The sequence below is a fragment of the Lotus japonicus genome, chromosome 5 (assembly GCF_012489685.1).
Source record: "Lotus japonicus ecotype B-129 chromosome 5, LjGifu_v1.2".
Classification (NCBI taxonomy): domain Eukaryota; kingdom Viridiplantae; phylum Streptophyta; class Magnoliopsida; order Fabales; family Fabaceae; genus Lotus; species Lotus japonicus.
In genome coordinates, this window is record NC_080045.1 from 43109022 (window position 1) to 43123646 (window position 14625).

The 14625-nt window shown below is 35.2% G+C and overlaps 2 protein-coding genes across 3 annotated transcripts; both read right to left on the minus strand.

Moving 5' to 3' along the window:
- Nucleotides 1-629: 629 nt before the first annotated feature.
- LOC130720613 (transcription repressor OFP16-like) lies at nucleotides 630-3665 on the minus strand. 2 transcript variants are annotated; one of them, XM_057571281.1, is made up of 2 exons: nucleotides 2863-3665; nucleotides 630-982 (listed from the first exon to the last, which is right to left on the minus strand). In XM_057571281.1, the coding sequence occupies exon 1, from the start codon at nucleotides 3576-3578 to the stop codon at nucleotides 2871-2873; it is 708 nt and encodes a 235-aa protein (XP_057427264.1). In that variant the 5' UTR covers nucleotides 3579-3665; the 3' UTR covers nucleotides 630-982; nucleotides 2863-2870. The 2 variants fall into 2 exon arrangements, with proteins under 2 accessions (XP_057427264.1, XP_057427263.1); XM_057571280.1 differs by having other exon boundaries at nucleotides 630-908; nucleotides 2863-3664.
- An 8273-nt stretch (nucleotides 3666-11938) lies between these two features.
- On the minus strand, nucleotides 11939-14437 carry LOC130718712 (late embryogenesis abundant protein D-34-like). The gene is made up of 3 exons (XM_057569345.1): nucleotides 13340-14437; nucleotides 12454-12608; nucleotides 11939-12310 (listed from the first exon to the last, which is right to left on the minus strand). Exons 1-3 carry the CDS (start codon nucleotides 13949-13951, stop codon nucleotides 12292-12294), a joined length of 786 nt encoding a protein of 261 aa, XP_057425328.1. The 5' UTR covers nucleotides 13952-14437; the 3' UTR covers nucleotides 11939-12291.
- Between the last annotated feature and the right edge of the window lie 188 nt (nucleotides 14438-14625).

Consider the following 14625-nt stretch of genomic DNA (forward strand, 5'->3'; position numbering starts at 1 on the left):
TTCTTTCCACATTTTCCATGCTAGTTCCTTTGTATGGTCGTCAAGCTCCATCCTTTCTTGTGTTTTGAGAAAACAATTAAATCACCATAATTTTAGAACTGCATTTCACTACCTCCCGGACTGTGGGTGCAGGGTGAGGTGCAATGGTGCGGGGTGCTGCGGTCGAACGATAGTTGTGGGAACGCAGGCACTGGATAAAATGTAAGGACATAACTTAGTTGGGAGAAACATGTGAGAAGAGAGCCCTTATTAAACTAAACTTGCGGATATATCATGGAAGGTTAGGCTGGGACAAACTTTTAGGCCAAATAAATGAGTTGAGTCTGAGTCCATTTTGGATTAGCTTGGGTCACAACCTGTTAATTTGGCTAGCTAGTGAACCGATGCTAATTTGGCAAACGTCGATCAAGAACCAATGTTAAAGGCAGGTGAGCCAATGATAATTAGCGTCAGCTGGACCGACACTATCTTTAAGTGAAACATAATTTAAAATTAATATTTTGGGTCGCTGTTGTGTCGACAATTTACCTCTGAAAAATCCCTTATTGTAATGTATATCACGTATGTGTAATTTGATTTTTTCTAAATTTTCTCAATAGAGTGTTTTAGAGGAAGAAAGAAGTAAAAAATGTAAGAAGGAAAGGTAGATCGAAATACTATTAGGATGTCTCAAAGTCACAATTGCTATAGCTAATAAATGGAAAAAGAAAAGCTAAAGATCCCAAAAAAATTATTGAATGAATCTGCAGCGTGGCTTATCCGAAGCATCTCATTAGAAAAATCAAGAATCCAGCTAGCGATAAAAATGATGGAAGGGGACACAAGATTAAGATTCCTTGATTCTGTCTGTTTGCCAATTTTTATTTTACTGATATTTCTGAGCCACTCATTGTCTGTATGCAACGATTCTGCACAATCAAACACCGATTAAGTGATGAGATGTACTTGTTTATTGATATGGACTTGTCACTATTTTCTCTGCCTGGATCAGTCAACAACAGTAATTAACATTATCAAATCCAATCAACCCATTATAATTAACTAACAATTATTATACTAATTAACTACATCACAATGAAGACTTTAGGGAGTTAACTTATGAATCAAGATCTAATAGGTAGAATTTGGTACCCGCTAAATGCATAGAAGATAGAACCTTGATGGAACTTAACTGGGATTGTGATATATACAAATAAGACAAAAATTAAGGCTGGGGAAGCATTATTGAGAGGGTTTTAGTGATACAGTATATCATGACTCGATCTCAAGACATTTCCCAGAAAGCTCCTTGTCCAAGATAAATCCAGATTTATTTTATATATAACATTAAAAAATGGAAAATAAAATGGAATTAATAATTAATTAATGATAAGGATGATGGTGATGGACGGAATAGAGGACAATGAATGCAGGGCTGAGCCTGAGGGGACCAACTTAGAGTATAGAGGGGTTCTCCACCCTCAATGAAAAGAAACCAAAATGTCTATGTTTCCAAAAGAAAAAAATTCTTGATTTGCAAGACACTTATTACCATTTGAAGATAGTGAAACATTAATATAAATAGAGAATTTTAGATGATGGTAATTTTGAAAAGTTTTTTAAAAAATGACAAATTTATGGTTACTAATTAATTTTAACAATTTTTCTAAATTACAAAGAACTAGCTAAAAGTGAGCTATAATAGAGAACATATGAAGTATTAATTCTGAATCTCTAATGCTATTTGAGAGAGTTTTTTTCCTAGAATTAGTTACGACTTTAGAATAAATTATAAAATAACTTTCAAACATGCATATACATGTTTCAATATTGCAACATGGACAAACTACATCCAATCTATTAGAAGAGTTCCATTCATTTTTCATCTAAAAGTGCATGCCAACTTCAATTTGGAACCGTAAGAAATGGATTCCTAGCACTAAGTGATTCGTAGATTTACACAGTTAATGAATCTGAGCCATCTAATGTCTGATGTACGATTTGATGAAAAATATGAGTCAATCATCAAACAGTTCAAATATCGTGAATGCATGAATACAGAGATTTTGTGAGTGCACATAATCAATCAGCAGTTGGACCAACTGATATTGTACCAACTGATATGTAAACATAGTCTAGGTACTATTTACTAGTTAATAGATACTCCATACGAAGAAATAAGGCTAAAAAGCATTTTTGGTCCCTGATGTTTCAAGTTTGTGCAAATTCTGCCCCTACTCTATTTTTGTCGACGTTTCTACCCTTCATGTTTTCAAACAGTGCACCGTCTACCCCTCCGTCAGTCATGCTTTCTCAGGAGAAGTTCCTGAGTGGATTGGAGAGATGAAGAGGAGTATATGAAGTTGATGATGATCAAGGAAATGATATGAATTAAATTTGTTTGATGTATATATCAATTATGTATGTAACTGAACTGGTTAAATGCATGTTTTTCTACTTACAGGTCTTGAGTTTGAATCTCTCATGCCCATTTTTTCCAATTTCACTTGTAATTTTCACGTGATAGGTCCAAAAAATATTTTAAAAAAGCCAAATCAGCTCATTTCATTAGTTTTTTAACGTCTGACTGACGGAGAGGTAGACAATGCACTGTTTGAAAACATGAGGGGTAGAAACATCGACAAAAATAAAGTAAGGGCAAAATTTGCACAAACTTAAAACATCAGGGACCAAAATTGCTTTTTAGCCAAGAAATAATTAATGTGAATGCAGTTGTTGCACTAGCATATCAATTGATGAGAGACAATCATTATTTGGAACCACGTTACATGTTTCAATTCTGAGTTTTAATTAATTAATTATATCCCTCAAGAATATCCAAATTTCAACATTGACCCATATCTCAGCACCACCACAACCTACCTGGATCTTTAGAAGGGCAAGAGACTAACAAGAAGATCAGAAAATGCACCAAGAATGAATTTGTGTGTGCTCTTGGGGTTCAGCGCAAGGTAGCACATAAGGAGCTCGTGCAAAACGTGCCAATTGGACTTCACATCCATCATCAACTCTGGCCGCGCCTCCACCATCTCTTGCATTGACCGCCGGAAGTCCAGGTAAGGGTCCGGAGAGTATGTCGGGACCGCCACGCTTCCGTTGAACACAACCTTCTTCTTCTTCTTTTTTGTCTTCTCATCTTCACCATTGGGCTCATCTTTGATGGTTGTCAATGGTGAAGAATGTTGGATGATTTTTTTGGTGTTTGTGTATTTCATGAGGGAGTTGGAATGCCCGGGGGAGGAGAAGAAGAAGCGTTTCGAGGCAAATGCGGCGGCTAAGTCGGGTTCAGGTTCGGGTTCAGCCTCGAGTTCGGTAGAGGTGGTGATGGTGGTGGAGAAGGAAGAGGAGTAGAAAGAGTTGTCAAAGGTTAAGGAAGGGTCATAGAGAGAGTTGAAGTTTTTTATCATAATTGAAGGTGATGGACATGGAGTGTTGTGATGAATAGAATGGTGTGAGGGGGTTTCAATAGTAGCAATGGGGTTTTTATTAGGAGGGGATGATTTTGATTCAGGAGTAGTAGTGGAATTTGAGAAACAACGGTTGAGGTTGAGGTTCCTCAGATTTCTCGTGCTTGGCATATCTCTTTGTAAAATGAACAAGAGAACCTACTTACTATTATATAGGAGTAGTTGTGAGATGCCAAGAATATTGAAGGGAAATTACACATTCAGAAGAATCTTTCATTATGTAATTGGAGCTTCTAATATAGCTAAACCATATCACATACCCCCTCCCTTCCTATTTATAATTAAGAACCAAACTAACAATTCACGCCTCTTAAGAAAGTGATTGGTAGTATTAAATTTATTTAAATTTATCTCAACTTTCCAAAATTACCCCAACTTATTTTTTTTTTTAATTTCGATTTATCATTAATGAGTTGCATAGTGGAAAGAAAGAAAAACCTCTATTAAATGAGAATATTGTTGCCAAAAAATAATTATTGCATTTTAAAATTTGAATTGGTTCTTATAAAAAAGATCAAGCTACGCTCTCATTTAGTTCTTATAAATAAATAGGAAGAGAGGGGAGTATAACGCATTTTGTTTTTCATGAAAGAAATAATACCATATATTGAATAGCCTGAAAAGTATTTCTTAAAAACATTGATATAAGGTCACATGACATGAGGGAGTAAAAGAGTAGAATAGTCAAACAATTTGTGTTTTCAGCACACCTTTTTTTGGGATGAAAGCAAGATGCACATGGGGAACGATAAAGAGGTATATATATTAAAAAGCGGAACACCAACCAATAATATGTATAATAAGCTTTCAATTGCTGTTCTTTATAGTTTATATGTAGGATATAGAAGCTGAATAGTGAGTAGCCAGGCCATGATAAAACCATTGAAAGAAGGAAGGATTCCAAAGAGTATAAGACAATGCTATAAAGTGCACTGGAATAGTTATGGTTGGTCTTTTTCATGCACAGATCTACTATGTAAATCAACACACAAGAAAGTGATGTATCAGATGGCTTTCATTTCATTATTCATGCAAACATATCACAATAAAGACTTGTGTCAGTTTGGTCCCACTCTCCTTGTTTCAAAGTCCAGCAAGGAATTTCATTTCTAATAATGTGACTCATAGATCAACTCTTGTGATGTTTTGAGGGTAAAATCAAAATAAATGAAAAAAGAAAGAAAGAAGATGGAAGGAAAATAAAATAAAGGAAAAATGAAAAGATTTTTGAATTGTTTGTGTTAAGTGAAAAAATAAAGAATATTACACTTTCACCACATGAATGCAACTCAACTTTTTTTTTAATAGTATATATGTTTATATGTCATGAGCATATATTTTAGAGATGTATGCAACTCACTACAAGAATGTTTGATTTAGCGTTCAAATTAATTTAGCGCCTGACTTTACTCTGAAGATAAATTATTTGGTTGACGCAAATCTGATACAAATAGAAAAAAAGAGAAAAAGATATACTTAAATTTTGCATAGGCCAAAATGACGGTAGTTAGTGGAGGTTCTTAACATCTTAGTGTCGGTAAAGGTTGACGCTAAAACCACCGACCAATGCATGCATCTGATTTGTGACAAATAGCGAGGGCTATGTTTCGATGCAACTTCAATTAGGCAGTTTAGTGTTGGAGAGGTCTGATACTAACTTCGCGTGTGTATGACCTGCTTCTTGAGTGGAATCCCGAGCGTCGGCATCGCTGGCGCTAAATGCCATTGATTTCTCTGCCGAGGTTTCCTTTTAATCCTCCCTCAGCCAATTTTTTTCCAAACTCTACATTATATCTTCTCTTCCTCTGTCCCTCTCCCCGGTCCGCCTTCTCTGCATATGCAACTCCTCCTTGTCACCCTTCGCTAACCTTCACCCATCACCGTCCTCCGCTCCGCTCCGCACCACCACCCCCACCCTTACTGTCTCCCCTCATCTACACCTTCTTTCGCTGCTATGAGCTTCTCTCGTCCCTCCTCCGACCCGCATTATCACCCTCCTTTTAGCGACCCCCACTCCAACAATTCTACTTATTTCATCTCCCCTCTCCTTCTCCACCACCCTCGGCAACCCTCAACCTCTTCCTTAGTCTCTCGCTCTCCCGCCGCCCCATTCTCGTCCCATTAATGACGCCCCATTGCTACGTTGTTGCCGCCTTACTGCTAATATCGGGTGGCACCTTATTGTGGTGGTCTGCCCCGCTCTTGTGTCATCACTGTATTCGCTACCTTTGGCTGGATTGGGTGGTATACATTAATTCTATTTGTTTTTTCTTTCTTGATAAGCATCCTATTTGTGGGTTTATTTTGTATGTGTTATGTTTTCTAATGATTAGATTAATTTTACTGATTTTTCTATTTTGCAAGTTTGTGTCTGTATGTGATAGATATATCGGTTAGATCATGTTATGAATTAGTTTGCCAAAGTGCAATTCACGATCAAAGGCGACGACAAGGATGACTTGGAACATGTACGTTTGTAAATTTAAATTGATTTTTGGGTTTTAGATTGTTTAGAAGATTCTTAATATTAATATACTTTAAAACTTTATTTTGTTAGGTTGTGTTTATGTTATGAATTGGTTTCCCAAAGTGTAACCAAAGTTTCCTATCTTTGTACAATAACCAAATGATCGAGCCCCGAAAGAGAAATGTGCCCTCAATAAATGAAAATGAGCATTCCCGCACTTTATGGAAATGGGCAACACAAAATATATCGAAATGGACGGTCTCAATGCTCGTACAGAATAATAAAACTAATCAATGATGTGTTGCTTATTTATTCTTTTTGACTAGCTATATGCAAAAGTGATAAGCACTATATAGAAATCATAGGAACACTCTCATGTTTGCATGTATCGTATGTAAAAGTGTGAAGAACTATATAACAATTCTAGAAGTATTCTCATGTTTGGATGTATGGCATGTAAACAGTGTTTTAAGACTCGGCTCGGTGGTCGACTCGGTCAAGGTACTGAGTCAATGAGTCACTGGTCGGACCAGTGAGTCAATGAGCGGACTGCTTGACTTGGTCTATATTAAAATATTCTAAAAATATCCATTGTAATGTAAATTTAAGTTATATATTTTTAAAACGTTTGTTATAACCAAATAGCATCATGGTTCAGTGGTAAATGTATTCCATTATTTCCTACAGGTCCCGTCTTCGACTCCTCCTCTAGCCGGATTTTAAGTATTATTTCACGTTTTTTTTCTACTTTATCATGTTGTTAGCAGAAATCAAATAAAAAAGGCCCACTGTAACAAAAACATTCAAATAAAAAAGGCCCACTGTAACAAAAACATTGTTGTTAACAGACTTAAAAAAATAAAGAAAGGCCCACTGTATTAAAATAATTAGTAGCCGGGCCTCCCATGCTTGACCCATTAACAGATGATTAAAAAATTATTAAAAAAAAAGGGGTGACTCACCGGTCTGACCGAAAACCGGCCGAGTCACCGGTTCAATCGTTGAACCGGCCGAGTCAAACCGGTTCCCACCGAGTTGCTTGCATAACCGATCTGATTAGAGGCTCGGACCGTCAGGTGACCGAGTCCCGGTCCAACCGGTCGGACCGGCCGGTCCGAGCCGAGTTTTAAAACTATGCATGTAAAAGTCGATATTGATATATAAGAGTTATATAAATATTTTATTTTGAGGTTCAAATATATTAAAGAATTAATGTAATAAAAATTGAAATAACCATACTACATAATCATATCATATTATATATTATTTCCGAAACTAAAAAGTGGCAACTCCGTCAAGTGTCACCCCCTCATTCTATATCTTTCTTCATAAGTTTTCTCTCTCATACTATAATTAGTAGGTAGATGATGTCATCATATTTATATTTTCTGATATTTAGTAATTTAAATATTAATTAATTTCATATTTTTGAAAAAAATTAATGGATTAATATTGCATTTAATGTTTTTTAATGACATTAAAATAATTAATAAAAGTCAATTGTGACTTTTCTAACATTAAGATGCATACTGACAAATTTTTATTTTTAATGATTATGCTTATTTTTTATATAATAAAATAAAATAAAAATATGAATGTAATATCTTGCGGTTAAAATGATATCAATATGCCATAAAAATTTATATCAAATAGTTTTAGAATGATTTATTTGGAAATTAACTTGAAAATTTTGTATTTTATGTTTTTCTATATACATCTGGAAGATTAAAATAGTATTGGTATATTGATTCAAAGCATAACAAATTAGAAAAAATGAATTAAAATGTAACTAGGATTAGAAAAAAATGAGAGAGGGAATATGAAAATGTTTGATGTATATCGACAAAGTACTCATATTTCATCTGTACATGGTACGGGATCAATAGATTTTTTTGGGTACTTTGGCGCGGGATCAATAGATGAATTAAAGAATGAATGTAATAAAAAATGAAATAACCATACTATATAATATATAGTTTATTAATTGGTGCGTGCTTCGGAAAACTAACAAAACAACAAAAAACTAAGGTACGACTAGAGAGTCCTTCAACAAGAAGGTATCAATTAAGCTCAACACCAGGCCTATCAAAAATGGATAAACCAACTTCGATCATCTGTGACCCCCGCTTCGCCAAGCAATCCACCACCGAGTTGCACTCTCTGTGAACCCAACTAACATGCACCTTCCAATGTCTAAAATCAAAAATATCCCGAATGATGAATTAAAGATCTTAATGAAATGCTACTGACGGATGTAATAGGATAAAGATATTCCCATAATAATAACACAAATCTCGATAATCACTTCACAACCTTTTAAATTGAAAATCTTGAAAAAATAAAATTGAATTTTTAAAACTAAAAATTGATTTTAATTTTTAAAATTTTCAAAATGAAAAAAAAAAAAAAAACTGCCCCGATTTTATTTTTTTGACGGGAACTGCCCCGAATTACATGGCCCTAAAACTTATATTTAATAGTATAAATTAAAACTATATTTAAGTCAATTACCTTTTGATAAGCAATTTAAGTCAATTATTAATGGTTTAAATAAGTTTTTGGTCCCTAACCTTTACCATATGTTTGGTTTTCGTCCCTTGCCGGAGCAAAGGTGGGTTTTAGTCCCTAACCTTTGTCAAAAGGTTTGGTTTTGGTCCCTCCGGAGCTCTCGGTCAACGCCGGAGCTCCGGTGGTCCATGTGGCATGGCCACGTCAGTTTAATGAGCTGACGTGGAATTTTTTTTTTCTTTTAAATTAAAAAAAAAAGAAATTGTTTAAAATTCTAAAAAAAAACACTTAATTTATTTAAAATTCTAAAAAAATAAAAATCATTATACCCATTTTTAGAAGAAAGATTGTTATTGCAAAAAAAATGGGTATGGAAATACATGAACCAGAATATCCAGAAATCAAAGCCACAAAACGATTAAAAGAGAAACCCCAGGAACAATGGAATCCAACAACCCCAACCCCACCACCAGCATGGAAAGAACAGAGGGGGTGAGGAGAAAGAGAGGCGATTGGGAGAAGAGGTTGTGATAAGGAAGGCCAACTTAATCCACCATCGTGAAACCCTCCACCGCAGCGCAGCCCCGCACCGTGAGGCCCTTGCGCTACCATCGAAGATCTCACCGCGCCCGTCTCAAAAGAGGTGGTGTTTTCATCTCCTTCAAACCCTCCTTCCCTCATCCTCAGATTGAGGCATCCCAAACACTTACGGAACCAGATCGAGGCATCCAGACTGAACGGTGGGTGGCTAGGTTTAATGTAGTTGGGATTTAGGGATAGGAATGGGTTTTTTGGTTTTGGGTTTGGATGGGTTTTAATGTTTTGTTTCTAGGTTTGGGTTTTTTTAGATTTAAAAGTTGAAGAAGTTGAAGAGTAAGAACACTGATTTTTAAGTTCAAGGATTTAAGATGATAGAAGATGGTGGAGGATGAATTTACGTTAATTTGTTTTTGAATTAGGAGATTTTATGTTAATTTGTTTTTCACATGGAAGAAACTCTCTATATATCAATTTCCAACAATTTTTCAGGAGAAAGATTGTTATTGCAAAAAATGGGTATTATTGATTTTTATTCATTAGAGATTAAAGTTAAATAAATTTAGTTTTTTTTAAGAATTTAAACAACTTATTTTTTTAAATTAATAACGTTTTTTTTTAATTTAAAAGAAAAACAAATTCCACGTCAGCTTATTAATCCCACGTGGCCATGCCACATGGGTCACCGGAGCTCCGGCGTTGACCCAAAGCTCCGGAGGGACCAAAACCAAATCTTTTGACAAAGGTTAGGGACTAAAGCCCACCTTTGCTCCGACGAGAGACGAAAACCAAACATATGGTAAAGGTTAGGGACCAAAAACTTATTTAAGCCATTATTAATCTATGATTGATTTTCAGTGTCAGCAAGTACTCGACACCCAGGATAGACATGTACTTACAGATTGCTCGCGTGCTAATTATCATTTTATCTCTGGCTTTGCTCTCTGGCATTAATATATAAGAACAAAATTGTCAATTGCACTGAGATTTGGAGAATTAAATAATCCAGATACAGCAAGGTCGATCTTTTTCACGAACGGAAGTATGGAAGATACAGAGTGTCTTTGCATGGATTAGGTAGTAGTCACATTGACTTATTTTAATTCTTTTTTCCTAATCAAAATTCAAATCCAACTAGACTAGCTAAAATAATATGACTTAGATTGTAATTGATGTTTCTATTCATCATGTTCCGGTGTCTTTCAGTGACCGTTTATTAGGTTTGGATATCTTAAGTTTTGTAAAACTGATATTGGTTAAAAATTTAGCTTGAAATAAGATTCTAAAGGAAGTTTGTAGTAAAAATATTTTTATTTTGACTTAATTTCAATTTGGGTCTCTAATGTTTCACAAATGTGCGGTCTGCACGCCCTGTATTTAAAACGTGCGGTCAAGGTCTTTTATCTATTTATAACGTGATAATATTAGTTACATATATCTAATCGATTTTACTCAAACTTAAATTTCAACACATAATCAATATTTACTCAAGAACAGTATACTAATATTATATTCGTCTTCAAAAAAAATATATATTCGCACAACACCATCTAATTAAGCATTGTTATTATTTAATATGATAAAATTTTGCTTCTCTGATCATGCAACTTTTATAGTTCTATTCTATCCATGACGAGCACTTGATTGTAATTAGTTAGCCATAAAAAGATTTTATAGTGTCCTAATTATTTTGTAGTAAATGAATTCTTTTATAAAAAAAATAGAGCAGTAGGTATATACGTGATCATCTTTATAGGGCTAAATTCGGATTTTTTTCATGTAGCTTATACCTAAATTAAAGGTCACTGCATTAGCCTTGGCGTTTACCATGCAAATTAACGAGCGCAACATCATCTTTTATAACTTTGAAGATGTTGGTTGGCTTCACATATGTCTAAATCAAGATAAATAGTGAGGTTGATGTCGTTTCAGAACTAGTCCATTTTGATCAACAAATCAAGGTAACCGATGTGTTTCAAAACTAGTCCATTTTGATCAACAATCTCAATCCGAAACGGTGAGATATTTAATAATTCATTGGCTTAAATAAGTTTTTTGTTAATTGCAAACTATATCTTTTTTCATTTGAGTTTAATTTTGATGCACTTTTTTTTACACCGTCAACCAATCAAATTTTAAGGATGTGACATGTCAATTAAAGAAATTAAATGAAAAGAGAGGTTTTCTCACATCCTTGAAATCTAATTGGTTGACGGTGTAAAAAAACTTTACACCGTCGGTGCATCAAACTTTTTCTCTTTTCATTTTGGCTCCTGGAAAATATTTATTGCACTCATCTTCTATAGCCTTAAAAGTTATCACTTGAGTTGAGTGATCTATTACATATTAGGGTTCGCTTTATTGCTATACTCCACCTCCTGGCTCCTTCTCAAGATAGAAGGAGGAATCATTCTCTGAGGAGGCCAAGAAGTTACTGAGATATTTAATTTTCTTATCATCCTCGCCAAATTGCTGCGGACTTTAGGGACCAAATAAACTTAAATTTTGGAGCTTCACAAGTCATATAGAATTAAATTTCTTTTTGTATTCCATTTCATTGTGTGGTGGATAATATCATTAGGTGACGATCAATACTCTCAAATAGTAATGATTCATTCAGACTCTTTTTCTCTCTCATCTCATTTTCAAACATTTTTCTTTTTACTCTCTTGGTATTATATTATTTCTCTTATTTATCTTCATATTTATGAAGGTGAAGGAGGACGTCAGGACGTGGAATAGAAATGTTTCATTTAACATTATTCACTTGCAAAAGAAAAACTAAAACCAAATTCGCACCGATGGTAATACAAAAGGAAAACGTAATTCTTGGATCCAAAGTAATTATAGGGCTTAATAAGAAACTTCTGAGATGCTCTTCTGGGACAATAATTATATGGGTCAATATAGGGCTTGGTATGGGCCTAACTTGTTCTACGATTTGTTTGAAATAAACAATTGTAAAAGACCATTGACCGACCAAAAAATTTAAAGAACAATGTACCAAATTAAAGACACGAAAAGAAAGATACGCAGAATTGAAGGACAAAATGAAATGTTTAAAAGCACATTAATGGCCCAAATACAAAAGGGAAGATATGTGAAGTGCAAATTTGACCAAAAAAAAAAAGTGAAGTGCAATAGAAAATAAAAATAAAAGCTACAAAAGAAAAAGGAAATATAAAAAGACGAGAAGTGCTGTACTTTTTTCAAACAAAACATAAGTCAAACTCAAGAGGGGACTTCATTTCACTGCTTGCCAATTGCCATGGATGCATGCTACAAATATACGACGGAAACTTGGATTGATCTTCAAGTTTCACCACTTTTCCTGCACAACAAAGCAAAACCATATATGTAATTTATAGAAATGCAAAATATAGAGGAAAAAGAAAAGAAAAAGAAAATCTCATTCTGCTCTATTATAGTGCCAGAATATTTTTTAAATGTCCTAAGTTCTAACTTCTAACATACGTGTTTTGGTTAAGCGTGGCTGCTGCAGCCATGGATGCAGCCACACCACCAGGGGTGGTTCTCATATCCGGTTTGTTTCTAATCTCTGCACCAATCACTCCCTCCGCGTCTTCTCGTGTCACCGCCTTGTCTGATGGCAGCTTCTCCTTCGCATCCTGCATTCAAGTAACACTCATGGAAGAATTACAAATAATTTAATAAAAGAATTTAATGGATATGCACTGACAGTGTAAAATAGTTTTACACAGTCATCCAATCAAAGCATGTCACATAGGAGAGATAATTACATTTGACTTTAATTTTAATTAAAATAATAAGATATTTTTTGATTTGGCGGAATTCAATTGCATGTCTATGTAAAATTATTTTACACTTTCAGTGCATATCCATTAAACTCTTAATAAAATATTATATAACATATTCTTCAGAGTAAATAAATATGAGATATAATTATTTGAGTATGATCTCGCCTCCCAACTATTGGAAATTAAAAAAAAAAAAAAAACTCAATTAGTTAGACTCTTTTGCTTTTTGTTTTGTTTTGAAAAGACTCTTAATAGTGAGGTAGATACTTTAACTTAATTAACACTGATAAAATATATGTTTTACCTCATATTTACAACCCTCAATATTTTACAATTCCTATTAAGTTTTTAAAAAACTCCTATTAAGTTTTTGGAACCACTATTTTACCTCATATTTACAACCCTCAATATTTTACAATTCCTATTAAGTTTTTTTTTTCATCAAAAAACTCCTATTAAGTTTTTGGAACCACTATATGAGCATTTTTCAGAATTTTAATTTTTTATACATATAGGAAAATATTTTTCAGAAATTATTAAACCAAAATCACACATATTTGTTATGACGATGGACAAGTTACCGATAAAACATCAGACAAGGTTGTCTTCTGAAGCTGAGGCAGCGTCCGAGTGTTCCTTGTGGCCGCCGACTGCGCCGTGGCGGCCAAACCACCAGGCTGGATCTCATTCTTCCCGGTGGCTCTCATCTCAGCAGCTTGTATCGCAGCTGCATCACTCTGATCCAGCGGCTTATCACCAGCCGGAGACAGCGCCGACGCCTCAAGCGCCTCCCCAATGGTTATCGAATCCGGGTCCAGAACCGAACCAGGAGCATTCATCAGCACATTTGGCTCCACATACTGCGCCACAACCTGGTCGCCCACGGACTCTGTGATCACGCGGTTGGCACCCACTTTGGCCTCGGACACACTCAGGCCTTGGTCCTTGGCCACGTCGGAGATGTCTTCACGGCCGACGAGGCCTGCGGAGGCGTTCAGGGCGGCTGCAGATTGCATGACGGCAGCGGGGCCGCCTTTCTGGGTTGTCCCGAGTGCTTGATTCTCTGTTGCTTGCATTAGAGATGCGTCTTTTGGCATGATCGGTTTGGATGCCAGCTCGCCGGAGACGTTGAATACGTCGCCGTATTTGATGGCGTCCTCGGCACGAGGTCGTTGTGGTTGTTCTTGGCTCATGATGATGATGAAATTACAAATACAAGTTTAGTTGAAGTGTGAGCTTCGAATTGAAATGGATTGTGTGGGTTTGGAACTTTTTATATATGGGAGGGTTGAATTGAGAGGGGAGGATGTGTTTTACCCGTGGCAGCTTGGGATGGATGCTTGTTCGGTGGTTCCAGTTATTGGTGGCATTCAAGTGTCAAAGTGCTTGACACATGGTATGAAGAATGAGTAATGATTTACTCACACTCCACTTTCTCTCCCATCTCTTTTCCACACATTTTTCTTTCTATCTCTCTCTGCATTTCCTGTCACATCACATATCATATCACTCTTTTTTATTTTTTCTCTTCTTAATCCTTGGAGGTGGAGGTGGAAAAGGAGAGTATACAAATCATTACTCTATGAAGAATATGAAATTTTAAGGACCTAGCTTGTTCTAGTCCTCTTGTGTATATGTCACCATTGTTCTCTTTTCTCTCCACCTCCACCGAATGGGAAGTAATATGGGGATGTATATGTTTTGAGAAATGAACATGTTCAGTACAAAAACTTTGTTATAATAATGAAGGATTTTTTATAATAATGATATATTCACACCTCCTTTTTTATACACTTTATTTCCGCCAATTTTTATTTTTATCTCTTTCATCTTATCATCTGTCTTATCTTATACTTTTTCTCTCTTA